This window comes from Accipiter gentilis, chromosome 3 (assembly GCF_929443795.1).
Source record: "Accipiter gentilis chromosome 3, bAccGen1.1, whole genome shotgun sequence".
Classification (NCBI taxonomy): domain Eukaryota; kingdom Metazoa; phylum Chordata; class Aves; order Accipitriformes; family Accipitridae; genus Astur; species Astur gentilis.
Window position 1 is genome coordinate 42,423,870 of NC_064882.1, and position 15,069 is coordinate 42,438,938.

Here is a 15,069-nt window from a genome sequence, read left to right on the forward strand (position 1 = left end):
TCACCTTAACCTCCCCTTTCCTCCATGAGGCTCTCCCATGAACATACATTACTACTTAACAGCTGCTCTGACTGAAAGCTTTTCTTTAACAAGGCTGTGAAGGCTCTAATGTGCTAAAGAAAAAAAAAACCAAACATATTTAAAACCAAGAGGGACCTGTTAGAAGTAGATAGTACAGTGATGCAGACTGAACTGATGGGTGGCAGCAACTGTTAAAAGCAGCTTTAATAAAATCTGTAGTGATTCAGAAAAACAAAAACCTTACACCACTGAAGGTTTTTGGTAGCAGATTACACCAAAGTGCCTTTTAGGGAAAGATGCTACTTGAAGCTAAGAATGTATTTCAGGACTTGATATCTAAAAATACCTAACATTACACCACCATTGCCATTTCACCACAGCCTCTCACAGGGGAGATGGGCTGAACAGAAAACAGTAAGATAATCTGTACAGACTGCACTCCCCAAGAAGAAGTATATTACAGTAGTTTCTTGGAGAATACAATCCCCAGGAACAGAAAAAAAAGTTTTATATATTATATAAAGTATTCTCACATATTAAATTTTGCGTTCTGAAGGTAGAACAGAAGATCCCATTGCAAAACAAAAAAGGCAAACTGTACACATTCGTTTTCATCCTTAGCTACGGAGGGTAGCTAATCGCGACTGCATTGCTTCAATGTCTTCCTCCTCATCAACAGCAGCAGCCGCTCCCATGGGTTCCGGCTCTGGAAGAGCATCCGTGACTTTACTAGGTGCTTTACCCAAGGCCCCTGCAAACAACACACAGCCTCATTAGTATGCATCACCTCTTGATTTAACACTGAGCAGCTTTTGGGTACATCTGAAATAATTCAACCAGTCACTTCTGGCAGAGGTCACGCACCAGAACTGTTTGAGCTGATCAGCCCTGGGCTGTTGGCTGACACACAGCAGAACTGACGGTCAGACCCTCCCCAGCCTCTGTGGCTGCAGTCAAGCCAGGGAGGAGCTCCCACTGCCCACCCGGTGGGAAGGGAGCTGCTCCCAGCCAGGAAACAGGATGGAAAAAAAGAAAGCAGGATGTGAGAAACAAGGGAAGGCAACAAGCCAGGGGCTGCGGAACTGGGCTTTCAGCACCCTCCAGCTGAACACAGCTCCAGTCCCTGCATTTGTCACACCACTAGAAATTCGGGTAAGGAGCATTCTAAGCATCATCTAAGTCAAATTACTAACACAGCAGATCATTACTTCATCAGCTGTAAGGCAGAAGCTTGGGGTTTGGGGTGGGTTTTGGTTTTAAGGTGGGGGGGCGGAGGGGGGTATGTTTGTTTTGTGTGGTTTCCACACCTCCCACAACTCAAGACACTACCAGCATTTTACAGTCAGGAATCACAACATAGCCTCAGACTCAAGCCAATGCAGCCAAGTTTATTTCCTGGCTTCATTAATTATGGTATACCTAGTCAATCATATAAATTTCACCTTGTTAAGAGGATCCACTGTACAGACAAACACTGATCTGTTAAAGCCTCAATTACAGAACTGCACAGACATCAGCTGATGTGTATTACCTATGATTTACTGAACCACACCAGCCTTCTCAGCCAGTATTCCCTGAGAAACCAGTCTGTCAGAGCACTCTGCCTATTAGCAAAGGCGAAGATGCCACTGGGGGAGTGCCGTTAAGTCAGAATAGACAAAGATTTTAAATTGCTGCGTCTTGTTGAGCAGAGCAGGGGCCAGGCTCTGCTCTCAGCAAACACACACACACAAACTCACCAGCTGTAATTTCAAAAAGGATTTTGTCAATTTCCATCTCAGCTTCCTCTTCCATTTCCTCCTGATCCTCCAGGCTTTCAAAGGTGTCCTCCAGCATTTCCTCTATAATACCAGCCTAGCAGAAAACAAAAAGGCAGTGCATGATGCCCTTGGAAACAGCAGGGTAAGAGGACGCACTTCCTACTTTGGAGATCAGGTTACACCCATCCAGGCATTTAACAACTGCCTGCTCACTGCTCCAGCTTTCCGGATCAAGGCTCTCCTCTTGCGTAAGGGTTGGCCAACACACTTGCCTACGGTTTAAGCACATATCTGTGCAACTGGCACACAGGAAAAGCAGTAAGAAAATTGAGGATTAAATACACGTTCTCACTTTGAAACCGTCAAGCTATTATTCCTTGTTGATCCATGCCTAAACACCGACAACCCAGCTTGCTCCAAGAATGTGAAATACAACTGCAGACTTCAGTGATGAAGCATAAATTGTGTAACATGCTGTAAAATTAGTGTTTGATATAGGTTCCCCTTTTTCTCTCTGCATTTGAAAACGTTCCTCTGCAAGGCCTGCAACCTGCACAATGGTAAAATTCTGATTTGAAATAAACAGCCTAGAGTGGTAAGAAGGTGAAAAAGCAATTTTGGTAGTTGAAAAAACAGTCAGAGCACTTTCATCGCATGGAGACAATAACCTAGATGTTTTAAACCCAGGATCAGACTAGCCATCTTGCCTAAGATGGGACTTTCACCTTCCCACTCCACAATAGCCTGTGGTGGGTCTTTCTGAATATATGTTTTCATCCCTGAAATCAGGAAGTTCAGTCTCCCCCAGAACAAACAGAAGCTCAGGGATACAGGCAGTCACGGGGCACGAATCCTGCTGTGAGCCTTGGTCTCCCCCAGCCCTTGGAACCAGGATGACCAAGCCGTAACCGCTCTGTACGGGGACCGATCTTCCTCCTCCCATCCTCAACCTGAGCAGCTTTTTTCAGCTTCAAGCTTTACACCAAATGTGTTGCAGGTATTGCTGAGTCAGGGTTTTCCCCACATACTTACACTAACTTGCTAGAAAGTCCCCAGCCATTGATGTGCTCCTTTAATTTGTGTTTGTCAGAGTTCACACAAGCCCTCTGACAAAGGGGCCGCCTAAGCAGTCACACAGCACTCCAGCACGCTGAACAACCACCTCTTGTTCACCCAGGTCTTATTTATGTTGTAGATCTTACCTTCATCATCTCTTTGGACAACTCCCTCATTGTTGCTTGGATTTCAGGGATTTTTACTAGATTTTGCATAGCTTTCATGACTTCTGTGCTCTTCTGCAATGAACCTGCTACTCTCAGGACAGCTGTGAAGGAGAGGCATAGAGAAAGCTTGAAGGATCCCTACACCACCAAAAGCAGAGAAATTATATCCTTCCTACATGTATAGAAACTTGTTTGCATTTAGGCAATTTAATTAAAAAAAGAAATGGACATCCTGCTGTTTCATTCTTGTCTGCCTTCCTGGAAAAGCTCAACTCCTACCCACGTTGGGGAAAAAAATAAATTTCTAGCAAAGATACTGGTCCTGTATGATTACCTGGAGCAATCCAAATTGCCTGCAGTAAGACTTTAACCCACTTGCCCTCCAGTTCATAACAAGAGATCCCTGAGGAGCCTGCTCCTCAGCAGCCAGAAATCTTGTTGAGGGTTTCCCCAGCAGAGCTTGTCCAGCTCCATGTCTGACTGCTGACCAAACGAGCGACCCTCTGCCCCACGCTGGGTAGAAGCAGCTAACTCTGGCAGAAGTTCTACTGCAACAGTTTCACATCAAACAGTAAGCTAGAAAATTAATACCAAAGCAGATAAGCAGAAAATCAGTGTAATTTAAATTGAATTTAACAATACTCTTTCCAGAGGCTATTCTCATAATATAGCTTATAAGCTCTTCTCATAGATGTTGATATACCAAGATCAAAATATAATAATTAAGGGTACTTTGAGGTTCTTGAATTGTGCCATCCTAACTGCACAGCTTCCTAGTCATGGAGAACTTACCTGTTTGTATATAAAATGGTCACTCCTTAACGAAGCAAAATGAAGGTACAGCATATATTATTTTTCATTTTAATACTTAATTTCTTTAAGAACATTACAAGCGTAATGTTAACAAACTAACAGAAACCTTGCCATTAGCAGTCATTTCCCGAGATGAAGCAAGCTAATAGAAGCCCCAGACTGAATTCTAGATTCCTTCCTATTGCTCAGGTAAGCATATCAGAACATTCCCAGTAAGATGAAGGTGCTGGTAGCAGTAGTAAGGAAGAGGCTGCTTTGAGTTTTTTCTTTTAAAGGACACTTCAAGCTGCAAGGATGGCCACTGCTTCCCTTTCCTGAATGAGGTACATGGGAGCCACATTCGACCTGTCCTAAGATTACACTTAAGGTTCACGTTGCAACCGCTGATTTATCACTCATCTAGTGTTAAAATCTACTAGCAACCAGCTTGGATAATGCTGGGGTGGGGGGAATACTCTGACATTTCAGTAGCATGTTAACATCCACCAAGTCTTTCCCTGTCTTTAATGCTTTCTGCTCTGCTCTTGTTATAGGCTAAAACGCTCTAAGGTATGGAAAATACTGAAGGAAGTCTATTAGAACAGATTTCTGATGTGGATAAGGAATGAGGGAAATATGCTGGTACTCAGGGAGCACAAAGGACCAAGTAGGGTTTACAGAGACCTAGGTATTAAGCTGCAGGGCAAATCAATTCATCCACATCAAGGAAATCAAACACTGCCTCCCCATCTCCATTTAGGACTTAGTAAGTGTCTTAAGACTCTTGCTAGAGAAACATTTACAAGATGAAGGGAATTCTACTGAAGGAAATAAACTTCACATTACAGATCCTGTCCAAATCATTAACAACAGGCTCCACAAGGATACGGGGTTATTAGGCACGCATTCAAACTGTTGAGGAAGGCACACTGAAAACGTGCCCCAAATTACTAGAAGAGAGTTCTGTTTCACAGCATGTGATTCTCCTGTCACTGCAACCCTCAGGCTCTGAGGAGAGGTGTTAGATTATCTGTTGAGTAGCTAATCAGGGGGAACACAGAGAGCCAGCAAGGATCTAGGGAACAACGAGGGGTAGGAACCCTACGAAGATAACTGGGAGCTCTGGGGAGCTACTACTCCAGAGCCCAGGGTGGGAAACCCATCCAGACAGAGCAGTGGGGAAACATCCTGCAGGCTGAAGGGGGTATTGCCTACAGGAATATAGGACTCGTTACAGAATGCGAGGGAAAAGAGCATGTTTGGACTCAGGAAAAACTTATTATGGATCTTTTAAGGGGATTGCAGGAATGTGACTGATCATGAGAAACTTATTAGGGGTGTTTAGGGGAATGGCCAAAGGTACAGAATGGGAGGGATTGAGATGGACCAGGGAACACACAAACCTCAGGGGCCTACTGGACCAGGTACCAGCAGCTCAGGCAGAGGAGGAGATCTGGGGCCAGTTACCGGCTAGCTGGCCAGCTTAGACTGAAGGTCTGAGAGCAGCTACTGGAACAACCCGTGTATTGTCTGTGTGTGTATATATGTGTTCTACTAGTGGACCTCAGTCCCAGTCAGCGAAGGAGGAAGACCAGGACTGAGCTGTCCATGTTTGTGCAAAAGCTGCGTGTGTTTACATGGGTGCTGGTAAAGGCACTGCTGTGAGCCTCTGTGGGTGCGTGTGTCTACTGGGAACAGGTTCTTGGCCTGGCTGGATGCGGGGATGTGGAACTGTAGCAGCTTCACACCTCTGGGACTGCTACAGGAGGAATTTCCTGGCATCCTGAAGCCCACTGGAATCAGCTGCCTTTCACAGAGTAGGACTACTTCCAAATTCAAGCTCTGCCTGCATTTGGCCTTGGTTCTAAAAATGGAAACCCAGACCTCAGGTCTACAGCTAGAAGCGCTCAGTAGTTGTTCTTACCGAGCTGGTTCTTCATCCCCATGAGAACAGAGTTCATGTGAGCTTTGGATGCATAGAGTTTGCTTACGGCCTTTCGAGAGCGGATCAGTTCCTTCGCCAAGATCACACACACATCTTTCTGACCCTTTTTGGCAGCATCCTTTATTGACCGCTTCACCTTCTCCTCTTCTCTCTGGATATCTGGAGTACAGAAAAACACAGCAAATAATGACAAACTGCTAAGGATATGGAAGAGAAACCAGTCATTTGTTGGGGTGTATTTTCAATGCAAAGAATGGTTTCTGCTTGATTTCAGATTCCCTCTGTTACTCAAAGACCTTCTTCTAGGCTGATTTACATGTTAGCTAATTAATTCAACTAAATATTAGTAGGAAAATTCTCATTACTAAACATCCAGCTCTGTATCTTCCTTTGCAGTTAAGAGTACTGTAAAGGACTGTCCAGGAATATCACTGCACAAAGCTGAGCTGACTAAGACAAATTCTTATGAAACAAAAAAGATCCAGTAAGAACAAAGCACTCTGAGATGACTAATTGACTTACAACTTCAGAATAACTTCCTGACAATTAAACAGGCCTGATATAAGTATCTATGTGTGTGTGCATACACACACATACACACAAATATACACACACAGTTTAAGGCTGCTGTATCGATTTCCTGCCTACAAGATTACCTCTTGTCACAAGGAGTTTAAAACTAGTAGTGTCAGAAGACGGACAGGCATTTTACCAGCAAAAAGACTTACCTGTCAGACTACATTCAAAGCTTAACCTATATGCCCACTTTCAAGTGAATCTGAGGGCTGTTGTGGGCAAAATTGCCCTCACTATTTCTAAACCCCTGAATTGTGTCTTTCTGAAAAAAAAAAATACATTCAGAAAAATTGTAGAAGGCTGATCTCACAGAGACTAGAAAGCTTTAGATATACACTGCCTTTAAAAAAAAAAAGCATAACCACTTTTATAGTGAATTTATAAGGATGCATCCACAACTTTTTAGAACCACAGACTTGTTCATTACTGCCAAAAAAAGCCTTAATTCTTGCAGATAGGCTTAATTATTCCCCCCATCAGGCACAATTCATTTAGCCTCAACTGGATACCCAACCGTCTATACTTGTACTTAAGGAATTAAGGTCTTGAGTTTCTACTGCTCATGCTTTAAACACACGTGCATTAGTATTCGTATAAACTGGCATATTCAAATTATAAGTTGGCTGGAGCCAAAGCTATGGATAATTTATCAGCAAAAACTAGTATGCTGGCAAATCGTTAGATATAACTTAAAATGGCCTGTTCAAAGTCTCCTGATATCCAGCTTCATGCAACAGCTTTTTAGAAGTGCATGCTGGAACAGGAATACTCAACTAAGCTTGTACTAAGTAAGCACCAAATAGCTGGATCTGAAGTATTACACACTAAATAGGCCTCCTTAAATAACATCGGTTTCTCTAGCAAATCTGATGTGACTGTTCATATGTCTACGTCTGCCTTGTCCGATAACACTGGCTGTGTACAGCAGAAGCCAGGTACCTCAAAAAAAACTCAGAGTAAGAAATCCAGGAATAAGCAGGGGCTGTATCAACCCCCTTCCTTTTCCAGACTCAGCAATAAATTAGCCACTGATGAAATATGGCTCTAAGTTAGTCTGTAAAAAAATCATCCCAAAGTAAATAAAGATCAGATAGCAAGAGTTAGGCACACTTTCCTGCAAAAGGCTGAACCACATGAACAATTCTTTCTAGCAATGGCTTTGTTCAAATTTGGTTTTGTCTGAGCCTTCTTGATTTATACCAGACCAAAATTACATGTAGGCAAGAATCAGAAGTTGCCCTTTTATAACAACAAAGGGTTCAATGCACACTTTTTGGCACATGCTGACTTGGAGACTTCGACACAGAGTCTCACGTGGGAGTTAATGAACCCTGTACTCAAAATGAGTCATTCTCTCAGTATCATTCAATGTCTTTATTGTGAAGGACTGGCAGAAATCTCTACGATCGTAATCAGGAAAACATACTCCTTGCTGCTTCCCAACTAGTATTTGCAGAAACAGCATAAACTTGAAGACATCTGTAGGTCAGAGTCCCAGCATATCAGAACAGGTAAGAAACAGCTGAAGTGGTACAGCAGAAAATAGAAAGCACCAGGAGTACTCTAGCAGTACTGAGGAATTATGACAGTCGCTTTGTCAGGCTAAAAACAACCACAAGTATTGTGTTACTACATCCAAACTAGCGTAGGGTGGCCCCATACTCGAGTGAATGCTTTCATGCTCGCATGACAAACTGCTGAATATGATATTGGTGGCACAAATATGCAAGAACAGTCAACTCTGTCTTTGAAGGTCAATGCCAGCTATGCACCTCTAGTGAGCCAAAGTCACTACACCAGTCCCTCTGCAGCACTACCAAGCACAACAGAGGCACAAAGCAGTCCAAAGCACCTGCAAGAGGGACTTGCAAGCTCAGTAAAGCACAAAGTTACTTTATTACTCCAACTATATTAACTTGAAAAAATTCAATTCTGAAGTCACAAGGATACCTTTCATTTCTTCAAACCTCCCAAGCCCTCAAAAGCAACCTACACCAAATAGAAATCACTACAGCAGCAAGAATCTAACAACAGATGGTTCGAAACAGTGCGTTGCTATATGAGTAGCTGCGCTGACTGGGTGAGCCCAGTGTTCAAGTGATCCAAGCCCACTCAGTTCATCCCAGGTGAATCTGAGTGTTGCCATATCAAAACACATCTAGCACAGCCTTCCCCAGGGAAACTAAGACAGGTCCCAGCTCAGCATCCTTACTCAAAGATCGCAGCGATTTCCTGTGTAAGTCTCAACTGAAATGATAAAAGCATGGCAGAATCCAACTACAGTGGGTAATTTTTGGAAGAAAACCTTTAGTGGCACGTGGCTGTCATCTTTCAGCAGCAGCCTGCTAGCCTGGTAAGTGTCCAGCAGATCCACATACTTCCACAGCTGACACTTGGTAAGATGTGAAATCCTAGCACAATATGGGCATTATGAACATATTCTGTACTTTATTTTAATGGGAATTACCAGAATAGCAGTTGGTTGGCAGTTACTATAAGCTCTCACGTGCTAAACTGTATTTCTTTGAACGTAACGCTCTGAAATACATATACAGGCAAGTTTAGAGCTGTTAAAATAATGAGATTTACAACCACATCAAAATACTAAACTACCACATAACCCAATATCTATATGGGCCATTAGAAGTATTACAACTTGCATAACATTGCGAGAAAGACAAAATTTCAAGAAACCATCAATAGTGAACACGTGGGTAGTTTGCTCCCATGGAAGACGTGGCTGCCAAAACACACTTTGCTAACAAGATCAGGCACATTTCAGTTGCTCTGTGCCCAACACAGCCATACAAAGTGCCCTGGAGAATGCAAAACAATTCACAAGCATAACGAACATCGGTTTTCCCGGAAGAGGCATAAACCCTGTTTCTCATTTTACAGATGAGGACAAAGACAGACTTTGTGCTGCACGAGCATCTCTCTTCAACCAACTCAGACAAATCTACAAGTGGGAGAACACAGGAACCCTGCCAGCTTACTCCAGAAGTGTGGGGCTGGGGAGGTAAAGGGGAAGGGAGAACATATTCCTTGAGTCACTCAAAACAGGCATGTGCCTAATAACCAGATGCTGACACAAAATATCCTTTACCAGCACATCCCATGGACCAATCCTGAGGACAATGTAAGTAGACAAAAAAGGAAAAATAGAATCTAGCCCCAAACCTATTTTCAGATTCTGGGAAGGTGGGCAGAGGAGAGAAAAAGAAACTGAACTAGCGGCAGTGTAATAATAAGCAACTCCTCTGCTTTTCAAGACCTCTTCAGAAGCATAATGCCCATAATTTAATAGCAAAACACCCACTGAGAAAAGTCTTTCTTTTTTTTTCCTCTCTCCTGTTTGCAATTTTCCCAAGCTGACAGCAAGCTACTTTTGTTTAGCACATGTACTTCATGCCAGTACGCACCTGTGGAACATGTGGAATTACATACCACACTGATACAATTCATTAAATCAATGTGGGTGAAATTCTTAATAGTGAGTCTAATTCTTCTTATCAAATGGGATTTAAGAGCATTATGTCTTACTGGAAGGATACAATATTCAGGTTCTTTTTGAAAATTTTACTTGGAGAACTTTACAACGACGTCATTTTGTAACACAGACAGTCTGGCCCCGGGATCACATTTGTCTTCCGTTATTCCAGATGCAATAGAGTACCCCAGGTTATTAGATTTCACAACCTCCTCCAATTAAAGGCAGACAGGGAAAGGAAAAAACAAAAAATGAGACATAAGTACAAACCTCTGATCTGTCTATCAATCACTCTCATTTCTTTCCTTATCTTCAAGGACCATTCATTGACCTTAAAAAGAGAAAGTGAGAGTTACTTGAAATACTAACTTTAAAACTATGCTTTTATACTTTCATGTAACTTAACCATCCAATATCGAAAGCACTTCAAAATGCACAAGCTTTAAGTGATGAGTGATGTTTAAATATTTCATTATTCAAATAATTAAAAAAAAAACAAACCAAACCACATTACAGAGGTACCACAAATTATTGCACTCCTCTTAACATTCAGACAAGGAGTTAAGGAGGGCACAATTTGTGAATCAGAGACGCTCGCTCCCTGGCTAATTTCCCACATCAGAGTGACATCGCTGTACAGAGGAAACTTGCTTGCAGGAGACTTCAGTATACAGTAGAAACTTTGGCACAGGATGACAGCACCAAGAACAGTACTACCCATTTCAGTCAGAAGAAACCCCAGGGTGTCTCCAAGCCAACCTCCTACTCAAAGCAGGACCAAGTTCAGACAGGTTGCTCGGGGCCTCGTCCATTGAGTTTTGACACTGTCCGAGGGGAGAGACTTCACAGCCACTCTGGACATCTGTTCCAGCACTTAATCACTCCTGTGGTCTAAAACTTTCCTCATGTCCAATTCAAAATTCTCTTCTGGCCACCTGTAGCTGTAGCACCTTTCCTGTCACGGCACACCTGAAAAAGTACCTGGCTCTGTCTTCGCTACAACCCTGTTAGAGGCAGTTAAAGGCTTTAGACCCTTTGCTTTCCTTTCTCCAAGCTAAACCAAGCCCAGTTCCCTCAGTTTCTCCTCCTGTGTCATGGGCTCCAATCCTCCACCATCATGGTGGCCCTCTGCCGCACTCTCCCCAGTTTGTTGATATCCTTATCGCACTGGGTGCCCAAACCAGGATGCTGTTTTGCAGGTGTGGCCCCATTAATGCCGAATGTAGCAGAGTAACTGAACGACCATTTGCCTCAACACGATGATTACAGCTTGCCAATGCAGCCCAGTTTGCCCTCATTGCCACGAAGGTGCACTGCTAGCTCATGTTTATTATCCACGGGAAGTCCAGGTCCCTTCCTGCAGAGTTGCTGCCCAGCCAGCCCCAGGCTGCACAACCCCACGTGCAGGGAAGGTTGTCCCACGTGTACAACCTCGCATTGCTCAACATCGTGAGGTTCCTGCTGGCCCATTCCTCCCGCTTGCTCAGGTCCCTCTGCATGGCAGCTCTGCCCTCCAGCTTCCCTTCCCTTGCCTTTGGTAGGGGGTTCAAACACAGCCACCCCCTCTACGGCTTCCCTCCAGGGACTTGCCAAGATCTCTCTGTTCCAGCACTCCTGGCTCCCAAACACAGGGCGCTGAAGGAGGTGGGGAGCACCACTTGCCCCAACCACCTCTCCGGGGAAGCGGAGACACCAGACAGGCAGCAGCTGCCAGACACCCAGCTGAGAACTGGAAGCACTTGTGGCAAATAGAGAAGCAGAGAAGGGCTATACAACACCAGAATCAAGAATCAGGAGATAATACTAGCACAGGAACAGAGTGGAAGCTCTGCTGCTACTTTTATTAGCAGCAGTACAGATTTTGCACAGTATCTAAAAAAAACCCCACCCTAAGTATTAAGATGACCCCTAGTTCATGGATCCACTTGCACCCTGTACATGCCAGTGCACAGGCCACTCAAGAAGTCTAGTTGACTGTATGAATAGTTTCATATGAAAATTGCCTTGATTTTTATGTGAGTTTTTTTATTCAAGTAAAAAGCTTTCGTCTACCCGAGTAAGTTTTATAACAGAACTGTAAAGAGTGTTATTCAGTGCATGAGCCCAGCAGAGCAAGACAGATTCTTAGACCTTTACCAGTCTCAAAAGAAACGCTCTCAGTCACAACGAACAAGACCATGTTTTGACTACAGACAACCACCACCATCTGAGTTGCCCAAGCACAAAACCTGCTGCAAAAAAACCCAAACCCAAAAGCCCTGCAGAGCTCTGTGCGTGCACGTTACAGGTGTGCAGAAGTTCTGAAGCGTTTCAGAAAGCTCCTGTACCTTTAATTGAATCCTATTTTATTACAGGGAAAAAAACAAAAAAACAACCCAACCCTTGCAGGACTGACTGCAGCCTCCTCTCTTGTTCTTCAGAACAGAGCAGAAAATGTGAGGTACATTCATTCCTCACCCTGATAAGAGGCTAAGAAGGTCCCTCTTTTGAGTATGCCAACACTAGAGGGAGAAAAGCAGGGGGAAGAGACGGTGGTAAAACATGACTGAACTCTGGCTGGCCAAGTGTCATGTCTCAAATGTAACATCTTCCAGAGATTTGCTCTATGACTTGTATTCTAGAAGAAACCAACATGTATTAAGCCTTCATGTCCAAGCACAATCGGCAACTGTCAAATGAACTACAGCAGGATTCACAGATTCTGTCTCTGTGATGCACAACCCAGCACAAAGACACCATTAAACCACAACTGGCCGTTTGTTGTCATCAATCCCTGCTAACTCTGACAACAGAAAATTCTGATAGCTCATCCCTAGTACTGCCCAGGAATAAACTGCTTCACACAATTGTCCTCATGAAGGCAGAGCTGGATGCTTCTTTATTCCCTGGTCTTCCCAACGCTGATCACCAGTTTTGCTTATAAGAGGAGGAGGAAATCCCATTGACTCTCATCTAGATTACTGCATGCTTCCCATTATGTGAGACACGGCAATTTATTGAGCAGTAAAGAAGCTATATTGGTGATCTCCCACCAGACACCAGGGTTACGGCTACGAACCACAGCACAATGCAGACCAGGGGCAGCAATGCTGGGAATAGGAGTACTTTGGCCAACTAAGCAAGGCTAATTACCCCAAGCACAACTCCATGCTGATGAAGCTATTTTGCTTCCACTTCCAACATAAACAAAAACATCATTCTCACAGCACTGCATCACAACAGAGGGTCAGCCAGCAAAACACTAAGCTGAAATAATCCACTTAGACTACACTGGAGGATAAACACTTTTTAAGCTCAAACAGTCCAGGCATGGCACTAAATGCATAGTAGGTCCCCAGGCTTAGACAGGCTGAAATGCATCACTAGCTTCTCACAAGGACTGAAGATGTTTGCCTTGTATCGTTCATAAATAAATTCTCTCCCATCAACAGAGAGTGAGCATACAAGCAAACCCAGGGCAAACCACTGCCACTACAAAAATCTCAACCTCTTCCCATCATCAGCCACCTCCTGTGGTGCTCAGATTGCTTTCTCTAACCCTACTCAGGGACAGTATCTTGTGTGCAGCTGCTGGCAGACACAAGGAAGTGGTGCTGTTTCCCTGTCATCTAGTAAGCAGAACTAACTACTACTTTTTCCTGCTAAAGCTGCAGTTAGATACAGCAGGAAAGGAATATCTTACTAGTAATGGGTTTCTCAATATCACTGTTATGGCCTGTGAAGTCATCATGCCAGCCTGCAACCCAAGAGCGTGCTCATGACAGCAAGATGACCCACGTCATTTCTCCCTAAGGGTCAGACACGCCTGTTTTCTAGCACCTTTGCAGGCTTTTCTGCAAACATCTCAAAGGTGACCCACAGACATGCTGTGTTACTGGAAAACACAAGCTTGTCAGTTACAGAAGGCAAAAGAGTGGTTATCAGACATGAAAGAACAAGAACTTATCGGTGCAGCATAACCACAATGTGTGGGTTAAACGGTTGTCTACTGCTTTATCCCACCACTGAAAGCCGCAGTCTCTAAACATCAGTTCTTTCTGTGGCACCTTCCAACGCTGCTTGCGAACTTAGGAAACTATAACCAACCCGTGTGGCTCCCACACAAATAGAGAAGGAAGGTAAAGTACGCTATCAAAGGTATATTCCTCATCTAACGCTATCATCCAACAAGCAACGACTACAGGCTGCTCCTTGTGACTCAGCTGCTACAAAGCAGCAGGGAATATCTGTGACAGTGCAGGTCTTCTAAGCCTTCAATTTTGGTGTCTGTAGTCCTTCCCCTTTTGCTTTTTTAGTACCTCTAATGTATTTGACCTTTCCCCCCACCAAATAGCAGATTTTTTTTTATTAACACGTTAGTAGTGATTTATGAAAGACAACAGTTAAATCCGCCAGTATCTTAATTATTTCATTTCACTGTGACATTACAAATCTGTGGGTAGAAGCAAGGCTTACCGAGTTTGTCTGCAGACTCAAAAAAACCCCTCAAGTCCCAATATTTCAGCTATTCATATTTTTAAGACTACCTTCCCAAAAGGAGCTAGAGGCCCCTAATGAAGCCGGAGAGCTAGAAGCCATGGAAGGCAGCTAACAGCAAGGCAAAAAAACCAGGAGCCGCTGACTAAGCCTCCCCAAACCACGGCACCCAGGACGCATCGCTCCTTTGGCTACTGCATCGCTCCTTTGGCTACTGCTCCTGCGGCCCTGTGAAGCACCCACCCCCCGGTCTCTCCACACCCGCAGGGAGCAGGAGCTCTTTGACAGCGGACCGAGCGCGTTAAGAAGCTGCTGCATTTCGGAAGAACCGAAGTAACCGAGGGCGGGTGCCCCCGGCCCGCCTGGGGACGGACTAGAGGGGCTCCTCGCCTGCTGCCCAGGCCCACCCGCCGGGACAGAGCTCTCCGGCGCACCCCGGCCTCTCCCAACCCTCCTCCCCCCCGGCCTCGGAGTCAGTCCCGGGGCGGGTGTAGGCAGGCGAGCCCCCCGGCTCCGCGGTGCCTGGCCCAGGCCCAGGCCGGCCCCGGCCCTGCCGCAGCCTCCGCCCGGCGCCATGGCAACGCCACGCACCTAGGCCACCGCCCCCCCCCGGCCGCCTCCAGGGTCTCACCAGCTCCTTGGGCGGCTTCTCAGGGGTCTTCCCGAAAAGGCCCATGGCGGCAGCCGCCCCGCGCCGCCCGGCCCCGCCGGGTTCGGGTTCCGGTTCCGGTTCCTGTTCCCGTTCCCCTTCCCGTTCCCTCCCGCCGTCAGGGGCCGGCGATCCCC

The 15,069-nt window shown here is 45.0% G+C and overlaps 1 protein-coding gene across 1 annotated transcript; it reads right to left on the minus strand.

Annotated features, from left to right (window-relative positions):
• Positions 1 to 207: 207 nt before the first annotated feature.
• On the minus strand, positions 208 to 15,069 carry CHMP3 (charged multivesicular body protein 3). Its single transcript, XM_049831067.1, has 6 exons — positions 14,915 to 15,069; positions 10,078 to 10,138; positions 5,721 to 5,900; positions 2,984 to 3,105; positions 1,761 to 1,875; positions 208 to 772 (listed from the first exon to the last, which is right to left on the minus strand). Exons 1-6 carry the CDS (start codon positions 14,957 to 14,959, stop codon positions 639 to 641), a joined length of 657 nt encoding a protein of 218 aa, XP_049687024.1. The 5' UTR covers positions 14,960 to 15,069; the 3' UTR covers positions 208 to 638.